The 21,668-nt window shown below is 32.8% G+C and overlaps 1 protein-coding gene across 1 annotated transcript; it reads left to right on the top strand.

Moving 5' to 3' along the window:
- The first annotated feature begins 3,236 nt into the window (after window positions 1-3,236).
- Window positions 3,237-19,974, top strand: Rgl (Ral guanine nucleotide dissociation stimulator-like). The gene is made up of 6 exons (XM_011507271.1): window positions 3,237-3,467; window positions 12,255-12,359; window positions 14,181-14,601; window positions 15,858-16,492; window positions 17,917-18,404; window positions 19,311-19,974. Exons 1-6 carry the CDS (start codon window positions 3,273-3,275, stop codon window positions 19,801-19,803), a joined length of 2,337 nt encoding a protein of 778 aa, XP_011505573.1. The 5' UTR covers window positions 3,237-3,272; the 3' UTR covers window positions 19,804-19,974.
- Window positions 19,975-21,668: the final 1,694 nt, after the last annotated feature.

Here is a 21,668-nt window from a genome sequence, read left to right as displayed (position 1 = left end):
CTCTCTCTCTCTCTCTCTCTCTCTATCTATCTATCTATCTCTATCTCTCTGTGTTCGGTTTTTGAGCACGGTAGGAAGTGAAGGTGATTCGTCACGTGACTCGTAATGCTCACGATTTTTTACACAAATGTTGATTCCTCTTTTATCGAGACCTTGCAGTGATATTTTTTTTTATTACGTATTAATGGTTGATTATCGTGTATTTCCTGTTTCCTTTCTATTTTAATGTAAAGGAGAAAAATCAATCGGACTGAAAATAACTTCATTGATTTAGAATTTACCGAATCCGTTTTGATGTGTTTTATTGTTTGTTCTCGAATATTATAGTAAATTTTGTAATTGTGACAATAATCAATTCGTATGAAAAACTAATTAAAAACAACAAAAACAAAAAAAAAAAAACAAAAAAACAAAAAAAACAAAAGGCAACCACTCTCTAGATTATTTATATTAAGCCTTTATCTCGTATGCAGTATTGGTAATGAATTCCGAAGCTCTATGAGTACCATTTGAATTTGAAAGGCATGATGTAATGAAAGAAGATAGGATATTCAGTCATGATAATATTAGAGGGAGAACGTATGCGATGAATCTGTCAAGTGTCTTACACTTTAAAACTTAATAACGTTTAAAGTCTTACGTTTATCTTCCTTATATTTACCCGTCTCAATCAACTTTATCAACAGCGAAATTTACTTTTTATAAAAAAAATAATACGACTTTGTCATAAATTTCCTAAATTTTATTATTGTCTTTGATGGATTTTTATGATTAAATTGTCTTAATGCATGAGCGTTCGATAAATATTTAACCTATAAAATCTTTTTATTCGTTAGGCCTATAACGTTGCAATGTTGTATTAAAAAATTTTCATTTCAAAATATTTTCTCAAATTTGTATTTATAACATTATCAATAATACAATAATACTAATTGAATTAGTGATTAGTTATTTATTTATTTATCCATATTATTATTATTATTATTATTATTATTATTATTGAAACTATCGTTACTGTATATTCATTTATTTTTATGCTTGTTATTTTGTACCCCAAATCGAATAGAAATGAAATTATAAGTGCCAATTATTCGAAGACCGTGCGAACGATTAAATAAAACATTAATTTAGACATTTTTGTATGGCACATCGTTCATCCACAAGCGTATTGTGCACACTTTAGATAGAGAATGAGTAGCTTTAACGAGGAAATGTCAAATTGCAGCATAAGTGAATGGGAATTAAGGGCCTCTGTGTCACTCATATCTCTTCAACTTGAAGACCAGACGTTTTGTACATGTGTATTGTTCAGAAATTTATTTATAGACGTATCTCGTACTGTGATCCCTTGAATAGCCGTGAGCAATCAACCGGAATTTTTATTGTGTCTCAATTCGAATATCAAATAGAGGGAATCGAGTATACAAAAAAAAAAGAAGAAAAAAAAATATGTTCCTTTTTTTTTTGTTTTGTCTTTTTCTTTTTCTTTACTTTATACACGAGTGTGAACATTATTTTTTTGTCGAATAAGCAATTCCGAATCAGTACAATTTTTGTTTTCGATATTGCTTGAAAGACGATATATTTCACTAGTCGTCAATTATAATGAATAAAAATTCTTTATTCAAAAGCCTTATAATGTAGTACTATTAGAATATTCATAAAAATAAAAAAATAAAAAAAAAATCAATATATGAAGAGGTAGAGTCACATTATCACTATTTTATCAGATTTTATTGTATTTTATCACAACGATTGGTAATATATTTTAATATCTAAGCAATAAATTATATTTTAAAGAAGGTTTAAGTGTGTTTTTTCTTCACGAAACATTCTCATGTCGAGGAAAGAAAAATATATTGTATATTGATTGAAAATTAGTTATTTAAAGAGATTCCGTTCAATGTAAACTATATAGTTAAAGTGTCAGAATGTACTATGTGGATAATGTCAATATAACATTTTGTACGATATCGTTAGACTTTATGTGACAGTTTCAACAAAGTTACAGTTATTTATAGATGTATTTAAATGCACGGAAGATTTAATTAAATTTTAGATATTTCATTGGCATAATAAATTTGTTGTTGCTTTGCTAAAATAAATATTATCATATTTTTAACTTACACGTTACATGATAAATAAATAAATTAAAAAAAAAAAAAAAAAAAAATCATCAGAGATTTTCAATATTGTTTCTGAGAGAGGTGATAATAAAGAATAAGTAGCACTCTGGAATATAAATGCAAATAGATTATCATTATAAGTTATAAAATTATATACTTAATCGTACTATGAATTATTTTTATCATTTTGAATTGGTATATTTAAGGAAAGTCAAGGATAAGAGAGTGAATAAAATAATTTGATTTGCTCAATTTTTTTCCTATCCTCGTTTTAATTGGTAATTGCTTGAATACATAGAATTTTGAAAATTTTTATTAATAAAAAATAAAAAAAAAAAAAAACCCCAAATTATAATACAAAGTTTAAATTATCTTGATATCGATGGAATTAAGCATGAAATTCGTAAAAATATATTACGATCGAGATTAGGTTCATTGTACGATAATAAATATTGGTCATATAAAAAATTTCCACGTTTTCGTCAATGTAATCGAGCATTGTAATAATTAAAAATACAACAAACGCTTTAAATTATTAAATTTTTCGACTCGTGGGAAAGTCGTATGAGATCTTATTCCCTAATTACTTGCAGCGCTATTCCACCGTCTCTGATTAGATAAATAATATTTTGCAGAAACTTTCGATTACGACGAATTAACATATGCCGAACGCTTTTCTTTTCACACGCCTAACATTACATTCGGCAACTGTGCTTAATTGTAGTCACTCCAATCCAAGAAAAGCAATGTAAGATCGTGATTAATGATGTACAACGAGGCAATATTATTCGAAGAATCGAACCTACACAGTGCAATTATCATAAGAACTATGAAAGCAAAAGAAAATTAAGAAAATTTCTACCTATCGGCAATTATCCTGATGAAATGTCGACTGGAAGAATATAATCACTCGTCAAAGTTCCCCATCCATCCAGTGGCCAAATTATGATAATTAATTATAAGGCCGACTGGCGGAAACCCAAACTGATTGTCGTAATAAAAGACAGACACGATTAACGTGGGCTTAACGCGATCTTAACGACATCTTAACGGATTAGTGTAAGAAATGTCGGGAAGTCCCGTGCAGACGAGTCGCGGATGGGAGAAGGATTAGCGAGCTCGGGAGGGTGAATCGCGGCACGGTGGATGCTGTGGCCCGTACTCGGGGATGAGGGCCTGAGGCCTCCCTCGCCGCCGCTACCGCCGCTGCCGCAGCCATCAGCTCCGAGGCCCGCATCGAAGGCCTCCAAGTCCAACAAGCTGGTGCCCTTACTGCTCTGCGCACCCTGCAAGCCAACACAACGCAAGCGACAATCCACCACGAGGTGGTACGTCCAGCAGGTAATGGAGTACCCTCAACGAATTGAGGCCCCACTACGCGAACCCCGTAGGCACATCCTTGATCCGGGCTATTTATTTTTCGCGACCCGATACTGTCTGGCGAATCGGCCGAGCGGCCGACCTTTGCCCTCTCGATTCTTTAGCGTATTTCGCGCAAGAGCGATTCAAGCATAACTAGTGCGCCTGCCTGTCTGCCTGTCTGCCTGTCTGCCTGTCTGCCTGCCTGCCTGCCTGCCTGCCTGCCTGCCTGCCTGCCTGCCGTGCTTTCACTTTTCTTTCATCATTTCATTTTTCATTAAAATCTCATGCATAAAATTGCAATTTTGTTGTGTGTTTTGCATTTTGTGTGTATGCGTAGTAGTAGTGCGTGCCTATTATCAAATGGGCTTGAAATATGATTTAATATTATCATCCTTGGAGTAGTCCTACTGTCATTTCTCAACGAATTATTGAATTATAAGCAGTGTCGTATTATTAAACGTCATTATTTATAATTTATACTTATCATTAATTATTCCATTACTTATCTTTTTTTCTTTTCCCATCTTCCCAATAAATCAAATATGATATGTTGTAACAACTTGTCGCATGATTACGCAATAGTTTATTATAGGCCAATTTGTATAAGTTTATCTCATAGCGTCGAGCTCCATCCATAATCTCGGCAATCTTAATATATAAATATAAATATTTGAGGCTCTTATAAATTTTTCTTGTCAATTTCTTGACAAATAAGAAAGACGACAAAATGTTGAGCTCAACTTCATTTACTTCTTATTCATATTAATGAACTTGTAAAATAAAAATAATTTAAATTAAACATTAAAGTTGAATGAATTTAATCGACAATATTCTTATTATATTTTAGTTTAATTAGCTTAATTATCAATATGATTATCAACGACTATCAACCCTCTTCGTTCACTCAATCATATGATAATTCAAATATTCGATATTTTCTATATGAATATTATTCAAAAATCATAGATGAAGTTATACAATATTTTAGGGTTATTTTAAGTTTAAAATCATATGACCCAATGGTTACGTGGTTATTTATTCTGTGTACTATCGAAATTTTCTGGACATTAAAAAACAGTTTTACAATATAAAATTATTATTATTCGTAAATGTTTTCCCAAATTCGTCAATTTAGAAGTTCGAGGAGATTTAGGAGTAATGGAAAGTTGTTAAATACTCATTATTTTAATATTAATTTTTATATTTATTATTGTTACTTTTACATAAATTAGTGCACGAATACATAGTCAATGTCACTAGTTTAAGTACTTTACGAAGGCTTATTGATTTATTGTATTACGTGCTTGAAACACGAGCTGGTTAAATTCATAAATAGTTTTTTATTCACGAATAATTAAATTGAAATATAAATCATTTGGCGTGCGTGAAAAGGTATTTACGAGCTGTTTAACAATTGTTCGGCTTTTCGCATTTTCATTTCAAAGTGTTTTTTTTAAAGGCTGACGACGTATTCAGGTATCGGTACGTTTACACAATGAGTCTTCACGACTTTCTATTTGTAATAACTACCATACCGTAAATGGGCTTTTTTTTTTGTTTTGTTTTTGTAATTAAATTGCCCTGATATACTTTAATGAAATTCGTAATCGTCGGGCAAGATTAACGAGGCTACGTATAATCGAGTTAGATCGAAGATCGAGACAATTGTGCGCATTCCTTGCCAATTATCAACCGAATAAAACGAGTATTATGAGCTGGCCAAGGTTTATAAGCGCTGTATTTGGCGAGCGTAAACAATAGGCTGTGCCAACGCAATCGCGTCATACATTTTTCCACCATAAAAGTCGCACGATAAGCTCTCGTTTCATTTTCTTTTAACTTATTGTTATTAGTTTTTGTTTTTAATTTTAGTTTCTTTTAGTTTCTTTTTCTTGATTTTCTCTTAACTCTCTACGTACGACGATTTTCCGCGCGTCTCGATTTTACAATGCGCAATAACGTCGCGAGGGGAGCGATAAATGCCTTGCGGGCTTCTTACATTGCCGCGCCGCCTCGATCACGGACATTCACTCGCAATGCCGTGTGATGATCGAGCGGCCGACGGAAGCGGGGGGTTCATCACTTGGCTTAGAAGAGGATGAGAAAAAGTCGCCGTCCCTGTTCAGCGGCGCGAGGCCGATTCTCGCTCGTTACCTCCACTGGCCTTGAGACCGTTTCGTGGGGCTACTTTTTATTTTTGGGCGTTTGTTTTCTTTCGTCGCGCGAATCGACCGACATTAATGACTCGTCGTAGACTGGCGCGTGTTTCCATCGGTCCCTTACGACTTCTTCCTCCCCTGCACCTTCGATATTATCCATCTCTTACTCAACTCACTCACGGTTGATCAATCCTTCCTTTGCTACTCCAATTTTCCCGTCATTTTCCATCTATTGCGAGCTAAATTCTTTAATTTCATTACTCAATTATGGAAAATGGAATATCACTTAATTTTTTTTTTTTTTTTTTTTTTTTTTTTTTTTTTTAATACTACAATGCATTAAATATTAACAATACATTGAAGCTCATCGCAGCTCGTACCGAAGTTTTTTTTTTTTTTTTTTTTTTTTTTTTTTTTTTTTGAAATGTTAAAATTCTTATAAGTAAACGAATCATAATAATAATGATAAAAGAACACGATGCTTTCTTTTTGTATTTTTTGTATTTTTTTTTTATTTTTCTTTTCTATAAATCGGAAGCGAACAAAGTATAAAATGTGAATTTGAAACGAAAGATTAAGCAAAATATATAAATTATAGAATAGGATAGTAATTTTTTTTTCTATTCCTACAATTTTATGGCGGACGACAATATTACGGATATAATGGTATATAGGAAAACTTTTGATAAATGACAGAAAAGGACATATAATGTATTTAATAATATTCGTTTGATTAATAGAAAAATAATAAAGAAAATGATAAAAAACAAGAAGTCGTAGGTTACAATAAAATGTAAATTAAAATATAAAATCTTATAGGCTGAATGGGACATATCGTGAATTATACAGAATGTTTATAATGTTTATAAAATGTATCCATTATAATATTAACGAATACTTTAAAGTATCTAAATTCTCATTCGTTATTCCATTTTATCAACCCGTTCTATCTCGTGTTGTTTTATGTAACGTAATTTTAAGGGAACGGACTTAATATCTATCCGAGATCACTCGATATCAGAATAGACGATGAAAGGTTTCTGAACTCGCAATGCTATCGCGTGATGTATTTCATTTTACGCTTCGGAAAGCCTCGTTTATTATTATTACGGAATCATTAATTAATAAATGGAATAGAAATACAAAATTTAATTTAAAATACTGGATGAAGTAATCGAATGAAGAGACATTGTCTTTTACGTATAAAGTCAGTATGTTTTTGATTGCCAATCAACATTCCACTCCTGCAAGCTTTGCTATCGTACTTCCTTAATGAAATCATGTTAGACTAACGGTAAATAAACATTTAATTCTCGTTTGATAATTCTTTTTCACTATTCTTTTAACAAATTAATTTTTCATCTTCTGTCCGCATAACATGGATTTTGCATATTTTATATTATAAGAAATCGCCATTCACGCTCCAATATCTGAAAATTTATTATTTTCTTATAATCAATGAGACGATCGTATATTTGAAATTTGAAATTTGAAATTTTTAAAATCCTTTAAAAGCTTTGCCGCTTATCTGAGATTATTAAATCGTTGAACTAATTCGGTTGAGCAATATATCGTAAAGTTTATAATAATCGTTGCAAACTTTTTCTTTCATTTTTTTTTTTTTTTTTTTTTTTTTTTTTTTTTTTTATTCAACGGTCGTACAACATTCTTTCGATTATGTCAATATTAATTTCCACCTGTTGTATAGATTTGCTTTTTAAAAACGCCATTTATTTAAAGAAATAATTATTGGCGCCAATTGTCATAGAGGATTGATTGGCATGGCAATGTTGGCAAACGTCAGAAAATTCGTTTTCACGAAGTTTTCACTCAATGTGTCATAAGGGGAAATCGCGAGTACGCAAGATATGAATAGACGATGGTAATGAACGGTAATTTAAAAAAAAAAAACAACAACAAAATCAAATGGAATCGTGTAATTCGAAATTCCCGGGGTCAGCGACCGTCATTGACGTTGCGATCGACGGAGCCTGAGCCCTGAAAATAAAAATAAAAAAAGAAGAAGAAGAAGAAAAAAAAAATCCGAGCGCCACTTTAGCTGATAATTGCCGGCGACCTTGGAGCTACGCCTGCGCGACCTGATAACGACTGCACTTACTCATCTGCCGTGGATCGTGGGTCTTTGTCGTTTCGTGACGATGAAATAAGCAAAAAGTGGGAGTACAACCTCGTCACTTTCATTCTCCTTTATACTTAAAGTCATGGCTATAATTAAAGACATCCGTCACGCGATGTAATCCAAGATGGGATTCGTTATGTCTCTTCGAGCCGACTCGCATTCAATTCACCTCTGACTAATGCTTTTATCATTACACGCTCGCGACGTTGTACGTACGCCTGTCTATTTTTCATTTCATTTTTCATGGGAATCGCTCTGAAATTTATAAACTTTGATGCTTCGTCCTTGTATCAGGTTAATTATATTACCTCCACGTTGTTCGGCCCATCTCCTTTACTATAAATTTTATCATCATTCCTTTTTGCATTCTCGGCTATTTCATTGAGAAGTTAGCGTAAGAAATGTTATTGTTTAACCGATGCTAAAAGCATCTACGATTGCTCCTTTGAATAATATTTGCTTGCTTATCTGCGTTAGCTGCGAGAATTTAAATACCAATTCAAATACGAATACTCAAGTCAATAATATTAAATTATGATAGAAAATCTCTGACTGACCGAAACGACTAAACAGATTTATTTATTCTTCGTAGCTCTTGTAAAAGTTTATTTACAATTGTATTCGTTAAAAATTTAATTTCAATCGTTAAGAATGCACATTCTTACAAGTTGAAGTGAAAATTTTAGTATTATAAAAAAAAAATAAATAAATAATAATAATAATAATAATAAAAGAAAAAAAAAAAGGAAAAAACCAACAAACAAACAAACAAACAAACAAACAAACAAATTATCGTATGACATATTTGAATGGATTCTTATTTAGTAGGGAAATTATATATATAATTCGTTATGTCGATCATCGTACAAATATACACATAAATAATGGCTTTGAGAAAGAAATATTATTTATCGTGGGAAGATTTTGGCAAAGATTTTTATATAGATTAATGGTTATATTGAGGAATAATATAACTCATCGATATGCGCAATATTTACAAGCGGCGCAACACTTTTCAATTCAATTCGCAAACGACAATCGCTATTATGATATAATGTCGATACATCGATCAAACGGCCACATATATATCACTCAACGTGCACGTAACTGATCGTTATGCATTAATGATCTTATGGTTATTCATGATTGGAAAACCTGAAAATCGGTTAGGCACGCTCGTGTGTAGATAACAGAGCAACGTTAGTCAGAGCGAGCAGACAAAATCTTGAATCAAGATAAGCATGCGAGTCGAGGCGTCATAATAATAATGTTAGTTACTATTAGTGACGAGCACTGACGCGATTGATAGGAGAGACGATATGGAAGACTTAGTCACTCGGAGTGCGGTGCGCGTTACCGTTGGTGATGATCCATCATCTTAATCGCGACCACATTGCCATTCGCCGTTCACAACAATCGGCAATGACACGCTTTCCAGTTTTCATGCGAGGAGTCACTCTACCGTGTTGTTGCAAGGACGTTCTCATCCCGCTGTAACGTTACTCATTATGTTACATTTGTAACGAGTCCTTTCAATTCTAATGCGACCGAAGTATTTTTAACTATGGCAAGCAGCGCCGAATACTCGATTATCGAAGGGGGAACAAAATTGGGGAAATGTAATTTCACGTCGAGCGTAAAATCGACGTGGCATCGGGGCCCCTCTTTCCTGCCACTCCTTCGATCTAAATCTATTATAATTTTATGGTTAAAAAGGAAAGAGGAACAATGAAAGGGAGATGGGTGGCCAGATCTCGGGAATAAAATTATATCATTATGCGTCCGGTAAGTGTGTCATTGTCGATAATTGGGAAAAGAACAATAATCTCTCGTCGCTCGTCAAATAGCTTTCCGCGGAAAGTTATTTCATTTCCTAAAATCTTAAGTTTGTAATTTTCACTTCGTCTTTCATGTTTATTAATATAAAAAATACTCCGTGCGTGTTAGTAGAATTTAAACGATAGTACATTTAACCGAAATCATTATGATCTATTGAAGTAGTAAATTGAAAATATGAAATGACGAATATTAATGGCTTGCGATGATGAATATTTTATGGTGGACATTATTTGGTAAAAGTAACTCATTCTCCTTCGATTTAATAAATGGAATTATAAAATTTTTACCATCATAGTTATAGCTACAGCACTCATAAATATTCTATATTACACACATGCTTAATGTCTTCAGTCATTACTTATTAATGACGTGATAGTTGAATAATTTTATTTTAAATACCTACTATGAAATAAAAGCCTCCAAAACATTACGTTTAAGATCCACTTTTTGCATTACTCAAAGGGCTAGTTGTTTGCATTCGTATTAAAGAACGTAATTAGAGATACGAAGCTTGTGTAACGTTATGGAATAACGTCCATTCGGCATCCTAAAGACGTATAGGTCTAGGAGAAGCTATATTATAAAAAAAAAAAAAAAAACAAAAAAAAAAAAAAGAAGGCTACTGAAATTGATATAATGTTAAAAGTGTTCGTTAAAGAAGTTCGTTAGTATAAAATAATAAGATATTTATTTCGTTATATTTAGTACTGTACCATACCAAAGCGAGTGTAATCATATTTCATTTTAAAAATACTTGTATTCCACATTACGAGTTTGACAAAATAATGATGCGTGAGTCACATGTCTCATTCTCTCTCTCTCTCTCTCTCTCTCTCTCTGTCTCTCTCTGTGTCTCTCTGTCTCGCACACGCGCGCACGCAAGTGTAAGCTAAGGAAAGAAAAAGTGGTTTCCTCTTCGCGTCGTAAAGTGGGACAAACGAGGCATAAGCTCGTAATTGGTAATTGGGCTACGCACGAGTAGCACTCAACCGGATTCTACGATTATCGACGCGTATCTTGGAAAAGCGAGGTAGTTTTCCGGATTTTCTTACATTCCAATTGATTTCGCTAAAAAGAAAATCAATACCCACCAAAGTTGATATTTGTCTCCTGATTCTTAGGAAATCGCTTTCAAACGTGGACATATTTTTGACTTTTGGCAAGTGCTTTTGCGCTTTGCGAGTCGTTTATTTTTCCATACTCGTATCAAACATATATTAAAAGTATATGACCGTATTTGTTTTTGTTGTTTTTGTTGTTTTTGTTGTTGTTGTTGTTGTTGTTGTTGTTGTTTTTGTTGTTGTTTTTGTTGTTTTAATACGAATAAGAAGCGCTTAGACAAGGAGAAATATTGTCACGCAATAGCCGTGGATTCATAGACTTTAATATTTTAACATAACGATAAAGCTCCATCGATTTATTCATATCCATGCGAGGCTATTTTATACAAAAGTATCCTTTCGTAAGAATATTGAAACTGAAAATATAAATTTTATATTTTATTATATATATATATATATATATATATATATATATATTTATTTATTAATAATAATAATATCCACATTATTTGCTAATCAAGTAATTTAAATAATTATTTGTGAATTTTTGAAGTTAAATTATAATTGAAATTTAAATGCTTTTAATCTCTGCCTCCGCGCTATCGGAAATGAAATTCTATCTCATGTAAGGATAATAATTTTGTTTTGTACATTATTATAAATAAGATTTTGCTTTTATAAAAGTCATTGAGAAAACTACGACTTTAGGTTCTACGAGGAAATTCCTTTATCGGAAGGGGGCACAAATGTAAGTTTCTTTAATTGTTTCTTGGAATGGGGTGGGCTCAGTCGAGAATGATTGATCAACGCGAAAAACAACGATCGTATGGTCAAACGCTGATGTGATGTTGATATGTTGATCGGGAATTTATATCGTTTTGTCCCTTTTATTATTTAAAAACTTCTTCCCACTTAATCTTTTGTTTTACCGATTTTTGCTACAAAGAATAATGTTAAGCTGCCTAATAATGTTAAACATATTATTATTTTTCTGTTGTTGTCCTGTTGAATATCCATTAGGAGGACGTTTTGACATCTGATTGACAAAAATTTTTGTTATTGTAAAAAATACACGTCATCCAAAAATTACATTAATTAAAAAAGAAAAAAGAAAAAAAAATTAAAAAAAAAAATAATGTTATTTCTATACAATGGCTTTTGGCTAGAAATTCGTTTTCTCGATGAAATTACCTTGCATCGATTAATACGTTTATTGTGCTGCTAAGAGCGAGAAAAGCATGTTTTATCGTATTGTAAATTAGCGATTTACATCTTAATTGATTAGGGGAAAAATTCCTTTCTCACCTATACTATATCCGTGATAACGTATAACGTAGATGTAGGATCGATGTAAATACACTATTTTTCATAAGTGAGTGCCACGATTGTCTATACGATTTATACTTTCATTTTGTTTTTGTTCACATTTGGTTTCTCCATATTTACATGAAGATTATAGTATTGTTGATGTTTCATAATACTTTCCACACTGAAGCTATAAATTCGTAAAAAAAAAAAAAAAAAAAAAAAAAAAACTCCGTACGAAGTAATCTTTGTAATTTTACAGCCCACGTGGCGTCTTTGGGGCGAGGAAAAGGGTGATGGCGTTATATACACGGTTTACCTCAAGAAGGTTCGTTATCACAGACCGACACGAAGTCTCTCAACTTCGGTAAGTTTATTTTCAGTTAATTTATTTAATAAAAGTACTTATATAATACATTGATAAGAAATATTTACCGAATATCAAACTTTATGCACATGTATGTAGATACTTAAGAGATTACTTTTTTCAAACTATTACCGAAATTTTCAACTACGTCATTATAGTATATTATAGCTGAATAAATATACTTTTATAAATAATTATTATTACAATAAATTATAATTTTAATTCAATATAATCAGATCCATGTAATCTTAATCAAGTATTGCGTTTAAGCGCTTATCGGGCGAGAGTTACACAATTAAAGCGATAATCATTTGTGCAAAAGCTTCGAACTTGAGAAAGTTACTTAAAATGTTGTAAATTGCAGTATACAACATGTATTGTATTAATTTAATAATACAATTTGATAACGAGTACGATTGAATTTTTCAACTTTATATTTTTGAATCAATTGAATTTGATTAGTGATTATGATAAATATATGTTTATTATTATAAAGAATTAGATTTTAATAATATTTGTATAAACGCATTCTATTTATCATTGAATTTCATTAATTAATAATAATGTCGAATTGTCATTAAATTGTATAAATTTATAGTAAACTAACTATATTTAGAAATTTTTTGTGCTCGATAAAATAAGATCATTATATACTTATAATTTCTTTTAAATGCTTATTTGTTTAGACTGAACGATATATATATATATATATATATATATTTTTTTTTTTTTTTTTTAATGAATATATGTAGATGAAAATAGTATAGAAATATGTAAATAGTATAAAATGAATTTAGTACGTACAATGTCGGTGTAATATAAGCGAAAAAGCTATAATTCTCGTTAGATCATAAAATACTTTTTATACAAATAATAAGTCAAATGAAATTTAAGATTCAAAATTGAAATAAACCTATGAAATTTAAATCATATTTACCCGATTTATTTTTAGCTTTTGAATGGACTATTATGATGGTTAATAGAGATATAGATAGTAAATAAAAAAAAAAAAAAAATTAAATAAACACAAAGTAGTAAAGCCTATTGTATTTTTATAGCTAATTACATACATTCCATTATTATTATTTTTATTATTTACATAAAATAGCTTATTAATTAAGATTTATTATTACGAGTGTAGTGCCTTATAATTTTTATGTAAAGCTTATTGTTATAATTGATAACAATATAATTAAATCAATGATTGCTAATTTCCCTAATTATCTAATTTTATTTATCCTAATTCATTATGATTTTGCAGCCAAAGCCGTAAACTTTATTGTGAACATTATGTTTCCGTAATCAAGCCAATGTCAATGTTACAAGTCAACACTATAAATCAAGTACATAAAATTTTCGCTTCTTTGATATATTCTTTGATATATCTGTAGCCATAAAAACTTTCACATACGTAATAATATCTTTGATCTCTCCAAGATTGCAAATGCATAAAATTCATAAAAAAAAAAATTGCCGAAACATCATCGTAGGATTTTAAAGAATAACGAATTACACGAACGTTTATTGGCTATTTAATTGTATCAAAAGCTTTATCATCCCCCTGATTTCTTAACGCACATAATAATTTAATCAGTTTAATCAGTCCACGATTACATCGTGCCATAAATCTACGTCAATCTCCAAGTTATTTTTATTCGAGCCGTGGTAGCCGAGAGCGATGAGGCGTTTGCACTCGGGGGAAAAAACAAACAAACAAACAAATAAAAAAAAATAAAAAAAACCATTGCCAGGGCAGGCGAACGAGCGCACGAAATTCGCATTGATTTTGATGGTGATGTTTTATGTGATGTCGATCGATAGGAATCGGACGACGAGATCTCGCACCTAGAATGGGAGACGGTGCGAGTGCGATTTCTGAAGGCCGGTACGGTACAGCGGCTGGTGGAGAGCCTAGCGAACGACGACGGCGAGCTCGAGTCCACCTACATAAACGTCTTCCTGGCGACTTACCGAGCGTTCACTACGCCCCCCGAGGTCCTCGAGCTTCTTCTCGTACGCTACGACTCGCTGGACGAGGCCGCCAACGCCCAGCATCGCAAGACACTCGTGCAGGCGCTCCACGTATGGCTGGACGCCTATCCAGGTGACTGGCGATCGTCACCTGGTCATCCGCTCCTCACCAGACTTCTCGACTTTGCGCATCGACGACTTCCTGGCTCGGAGCTCGAGCTCAAGGCTCGTCATCGACTCCACAGCTTCTCCCAGCCCGACGATCAACTCGGTAAGTGTCTATACAAGATTTTCCCTCGACGACTACCAAGTTATCTACCTAAAAATGACACTTATGACAATGGCGGTGAAATACAAGTTATGTCCCCCCCCCCCCACATTCTTACGTATTGCGTGCTCTCTTGTTTGTTGGTATAATTATTCGAAAGTGCCAATCGAACTTATTACTTAGATTATTATTTGTTGGAGCGTATTTTAGCGCAAGTTAAAAGAAAAAAAGAAGGACAATATTCGTCGGCGAGATAAAAAGGCAAAAGTCTTTGCAACTGCATTTCATCACGGTTTATATTTTTTTTACGAATGAACGAACACAGACGTTTTGTATGATTTTCAATAGTTTTATTCGCCTTTATTACGGCTCGCTCCACAATTCAATCTTCTCTTTTCACATTCGACGTTAATAAACATAGTGTTCAATGTGAGAGAATATCCACCTCGTATCACAATCATACCCACCCAGCCATCCAGCTATCGTAAACGATCATTACACATAGATCATTATGGTCGTATACTTTTTACTTTAACTCGGATAAATGTCGAGCGTAAGTCTACAATTACACGCGCTTTTATGAAAGTCGTTGTTTGCGATCGTATAATTAAACTGTATGTCCAAGGACCAGATCTCCTATCACCTAATGGCATCATAAACGAAGTATTTTTATTTAAGAATAATGAAAGAGAAGCATGACGGAATGAATTTGTTGTTTATAAGTTATATTATGACTCTTGCCTAAATCCTGTTCCCATAAATTCATAAGATTTTCTAATCTTACAATGTCAGCTACAGCTACAATGTTAGATATTGTTGAAGATAATTAAGATTTTAGTATAAATAGTCCCTTAAGTTTTAACTTAAGTTTGAACATAATTATATTGCCTAATTAGATCGAAGAGATATAAACAATTTTACAAGCGTTTAGTTTATAATTGAAATCAAAAGTTGCAAGGACAATTGCCTCTCGACACTCTCTAGTAACATAAAAACAATCGCGTAGGGCAACATTAGGAATTGCTAATTTTGATGATTAAATGAAAAGTCCTGTCGCAGGTAATTGTTACTAATTGAAAATTATGTTTACGCACGATAAACGTGCTGTGCGGGCTTCATATTAACGGCACTCGATAAACAAATGAAATACAATTAACATACGAGCAGCACTAATAGATACACTCGATTCTATATAGTTATAGCATAAATATAATAAGTAAGCGATCGCTAAATACTAATGGCATCTCTCTCATTGACAGACAATTCGTGCACGATATACGACAATGGGCGGCTCGGGCTCCATTGCAGTGGCGATACGTTCGCCGACAGTTGGTCCAGCTACTCGTTCCCGGAGGTCTCTCATCGGCACTTGGCCGAGCAACTCACGCGAATGGACGCGGAGGTGTTCCGGAAGCTCGTAGCCCACCAATGCCTCGGTGCAGTTTGGTCGAGGCGAGGCGACCGCTCCCGCAGTCACGACGCCGCGACGGTCCTCGCTACGGTCAATCAGTTCAATGCCGTCTCACTGCGCGTCATCTCGACGATTCTCCTTGCGGACGAGGGAACCAAAGCGCAGGAGCGCGCTCGCGTCATCGAGACCTGGATCGACGTAGCCCAGGAGCTGAGGATACTAAAGAACTTCAGCAGCCTTAAGGCCATCGTCTCCGGCCTCCAAAGCAATCCCGTCTATAGGTTGGAGAAGTGTTGGCAGTGCATGACGCGTGAGAAGCACGAGCTCTTTCGCGAACTCGAGAGGATATTCTCGGAGGAGAACAATGCCTGGACGCAGAGGGAGCTTCTCATAAAAGAGGGCACGGCAAAGTTCGCCGACACCGCCGGCAGGAGCGACAGGCACTTGCAGAAGATCTTCCAGAAGCAGAATATCCACGCAGGCGTAAGTTTGCCGTGCGTCGCCGAGGTCGAGATTTCAGCCGATAAGCCCGCGAATGGCTTCTTCTTTTTTTTTCTTCTTTCTTTTTTCTTCTTTTCTTTTCTTTTTCTTCTTCTTTTTTTCTTCTTTTTTTTTTTTTTTTTTTTCAATACTCGACCCGTGCATCTTTCAATTTCATCATTTTATGATGATTTACGGGCCTCTTTTCTCTTTAAGAAGTAGCTTGTTATTTAGAAGCCGGTATTCGGCGGACGTAATGGGATGGAGGAACTTTTAATTCTTAAGAAAATTCTGCGCTTGGGAAAGAGGTGGAGGAAAATTTGATTAAAGTTCGCTTAAAGTGAACTTATTTATCCTCTAAATGCACTTAAAGAAACTAAATAAGCAAGTAGAAAGAAAAGAAAAAAGATCAAACTGGATACTATAGTCGTATCACCACTGTAGAATTTTTAAATTTTTATTTTTCTCTTTACAATTTACAATTTTTCAATTTTTTTAATTTTTTTTTTCTCCTAATTTAACTTACTCGAACGCTGGAAAAAGTTTTACAAAATTTCTTTCGAGGAACGATCGTCATTTTTTAATTTCCGTACTTTAAGCACATCTAAACAATTACATGTGCTTACAAAAATTAAGCAATTCAAGCGATGCTAGTGAATTTATTCGAAAATTTTATCGTGTGCGCACACATAATTCGTAATTGCAAATATTGGTGAAATTAATATAACCTCTAATCTCTTTTATTCTTTAATCCATCGACAAACGAGTTCTTATCTTTATTTAAAAAAAAACTTTATACTGTATTAATTTTTTCCGAGCACGGTTAATCTTTCTTTTATCTAACGCTTTACATCACGACCCACGAATTTCAACAAATTATTCATGCAAATTCACAAGATTGTGAAATTATCAATATTTTACGGACACAGATTATTTATGAACGTAAATAAATATAAATTTTATAAAGAAAAATTGCTAATAGTATGTATATATATATTTCATTAAATATATATATCAACAATATCTTTAGTGTTTAGAAGAAGAAGAAGAAGAAGAAGAAGAAGAAGAAGAAGAAGAAGAAGAAGAAGAAAACGTATTATGTGTGGCCAAACAAGTTCTTTCGATAAATTTATTCTACCGTAGAGAAATAAAATTATCAGCACATAAATAATAAGCGGTAAACTGATTACTGAATAAAAATAAATATTTAAATTCTTCTATCTAATGCAACGAAGCTTATTTGGCCAACGATATTGTCGTGTCTTGTATTAATGGACTTGCGATTGATTTTGCTAGCGCCGAAGTTGCGCTAGGGTAAACAAAATTTTAAACTCGAGAGCTCGAATTTAATAAAGCTGATAGCTTTATTTATAAAAAATGCTAATTAACATTCGACCTACTAATAAAGTTTTTCGCCTTCATCGCAGAACATAAGTTACGGTACGATCCCTTATCTCGGCACTTTCCTCACGGACTTGACGATGATCGACACTGCCATTCCCGACACGATAGCCGAGGGTCTCATCAATTTTGATAAGCGCCGCAAGGAATTCGAGGTGCTCGCACGTATTCGACTTCTCCAAGGCGCCGCCAATGCCTACAACTTCAACGTGGATCCGCTTTTCGAGCGCTGGTTCCACTCGATTGTCGTACTCGACGATCGGGAGTCCTACAATCTCAGCTGCCAAATCGAGATTCCGCCCGCCGGCAGTACAATTAACAATCGCTCCACTGCTGCTAAAAAGAAGCTTCAACAGAATCACAATAACTCGCAACAGCAGCATCAGCATCAGCATCATCATCACAATCACTCGAATAATCATAATCAGTCGGGGCATCGGAAAAACGATTCCATAGCTTCGACATCGAGTTCTAGCAGTTCGCAGTTTTATTGCGATCTCGACTCCCTACCTAGGTAATAATAACGAGCCTTATACGTGTACAAAACCTATCCTATACGATTAATTGTTTATGTTGAAGCGTATCTTGATTGAATTTAGAAGAATTTTAAAATTTTTCATATGTTCGAGCTCGTTAGCATAATACATGTATCTATTATAGTTATTTTTATTATATAATTTATTATATATATATATATATATATATTATAAGGAAGCGGTGAGGGCAATCATAAATTAGAGTGAGAGAGAGAGAGAGAGAGATACGTTTAATTAACAGATTGACTTTTTAATTAAATATCTTTGCATTACGATTGCAATTTAGAATGTTTCTTTATTCTCGTACCGGAAGATTTTATATTCTTTAATAAATTAGACGCTCGAACGAGTGATTATAAGTTCTTTACAAGTTACTTAAAATAATAATAATAATATTGTATATATATATATATATATATATATATATATATATATATATATTTATATATATAGTATAACGATTGAATATGAATCGACAACTATAAATAACATATGATATTATGTTTAGATATTAAATTTAGATAGATTATATGTAATTTCAAATGATATCCTTACAATCGATTAACGAATCAATTTTCTTAATTATGAATTTAGTTAAGAAGTTAAATTTGAAGAATTTGATAATTGATATTTCTTAACGTAATTATAGAGCTGCATAGAAACGTCTATCGTATAACGTATTTTAGAATAACTAAAATTTATGTAAATTCATGCCAAGACGAGCGCAAGAAAATCTATAGCTCTGCCACATAAATTTACATACGGAACATAAAGTTGGCAACGCGAGCTTCGATATAACTTTCTTAATTTTTGTAAATTCAAGTACGGCTTTCAATGCCCAATGATAAAAATAAATCACGTGATTATTTGCCATTAATTTATAGCTCGCCGCATAATTCTCTGGACAGGCGCATCTCACCCTCTCAGATGTCTTCCTCGTCTTCCTCCTCGTCGCTACCGTCCCTCGACATCTCTCTGAGCTCCGGCGGGGGTAACGGCGCCGGTAATAGCCAGAGTCGATTGAACGTGTCCCAGGGCGGCAACTCGAATGGCACTGCGGCAGGATTACCGAGCCCCAGCCACTCGCACAAAAGCTCCCCCGATTTCTATATTATCAAGGTGACAATCGAGAGTGACAACGTGGAGACCGAAGGCGTCATCCTCTACAAGTCAATCATGCTGTCGAACAATGAGCGCACTCCCCAGGTCATACGGAATGCAATGCTCAAGCTCGGCATTGAGGGCAACCCCGATCAGTTTACTCTGGCTCAGGTGCTGCCCGACAGGGAAATGGTATTGCCTAATTCGGCAAATGTCTATTACGCGGTCAACACGGCACATAACCTTAATTTTATTTTAAGACCAAAAAAGACTTGATAGAACTCAGGTCGCAACAACACAATCGAACATTCTAGCCTTTAAGTATTTACAAACAATAGTTCTGGGTCTTATACGCTGTACTAATAAAATTCACTTTTACAAGTCTGTTTGCACGAGTCTAATGTAATTCACCGTATTATCGTCTACATTCAATTTGATTTATTTACTGTTTCTAAAAACTACGTGTATATATGTATATATACACTTCTTGTTTTCTTTTTCTTTCTTTCATTGTTTTTTTTTTTTTTTGTTTTTGTTCGTTATACAAATTTCATATAGTACACTGTTTATAAAATTTATAGCTCATTTTTTTTATGTATTATTAATTAATTAGTTTCAATAGTTTATAATATAGAATTAGTTGACTTGTTATTGAAAAGTGACTTTTATGCATTAGTTTGAGAAAAACGACTTACAGTATCTGCGTAAACCATGACAATTCAATGACCTTTTGCAATAGGTGACTCTGTATTATTTAGTTATATGTAAAGAAAAACGATTAATCGTGCGTCATTTAAAATTCGCGTAATATTTTTTTTTTTTTATTTATTATCTTCTATGAGTGTAGTTGTGATAGTTTAAAGTATATTTAATAAAACTGACTAGAGGACAATTCGCTATTGTATGTTTGCGTGTAATTATATCGATGGTACAATTAGTGTATTATTGATAATATAAAATTAATTTGTTGTTTATACAAACAACAGAGGACCAGTGACCTTTTGTAAATATTTTAAATCCGATCGAGTATGTTAAATAAAGCAAGCCTCGATGAATAAAGTACAGAATGCGGTATAAATTTTGCTAAAATATCTGTTATATTATGGCTAATGAAGAAGATAGATTTATAAATTATTTAATTAGAATGTGAAAGCACTTAACTTGTATGAGAAAAGATTGATAAAATAATCTTATTTAAATGAAATATCTATAGATATAATAGATTGTAATTTTTCTTTATCGTGAATTTTGAAAGTTAAAAAGAAATTCTGTGATACTTTGGAATCGTGTTTTATTATTGGCTTTGAACAAAAGTCTGAAAAACTTGTTAATAAATACTCCACTATTTATTCTATCAACGCTCCGAATTGTGATTCTTAGATAAAATTTGTAAGGTCTTCTATACACATTATTGAAAAACAAAATTAAATGATTAAAATTACACTGGATACCGAATATATATATACATATATATATATATATATATATATATATATATATATATATATATATTGTTTTAGTCTTAGGCCATTTTGTACTTACTTCTTCGTCGAACTTTAATATTAATTGCAGTTACTCTCTTTTTAAGAGATATTCATATTTAAATAAAAATCATAAAAAGTGCCCATCCAAAAATTTTCACTCTTATTATTGTTTTTCCTAGCCAACCAAGCCAAGCTAATTATTTCATCCTATAAATCATCTTATTTATTATATTATAGTTTTGTTAAAAACCTATGAAGAGCAATTTTTACTACTAAAATACTTTCTTTCATATTCTAATATCACAAGAAAATACAATACTTAGGCTTGTAGTTTATAATAATTTTTAACATCACTGTAAAAATTAAATTTTACCTAATTTACAATGGTTTTAAATTTATTACTTATTATCATATCGATGTATACTTATTTTATTTATATTTTCAACGTTACAATAATCAGTTATGGGGTCCTTAGAATTCAATTAAAAAAATGAACATTGTAATTAAATATTATATTGCTTTCTATTACTCTCTCTCTCTCTCTCTGTCTCTCTCTCTCTCTCTCTGTCTCTCTCTCTCTCTCTCTCTCTAAACGCTAGCGGTAGTTAATAATACGTGGGTATATATGCTCGATACCTATAAAAAAATTTTTAAAGT

The sequence above is a fragment of the Ceratosolen solmsi genome, unplaced genomic scaffold (genome assembly GCF_000503995.2).
Source record: "Ceratosolen solmsi marchali unplaced genomic scaffold, CerSol_1.0 scaffold6, whole genome shotgun sequence".
Taxonomy (NCBI): Eukaryota; Metazoa; Arthropoda; class Insecta; order Hymenoptera; family Agaonidae; genus Ceratosolen; species Ceratosolen solmsi.
Note: the sequence above shows the minus strand (reverse complement) of the source record. Positions and strands in the feature narration are given on the sequence as shown.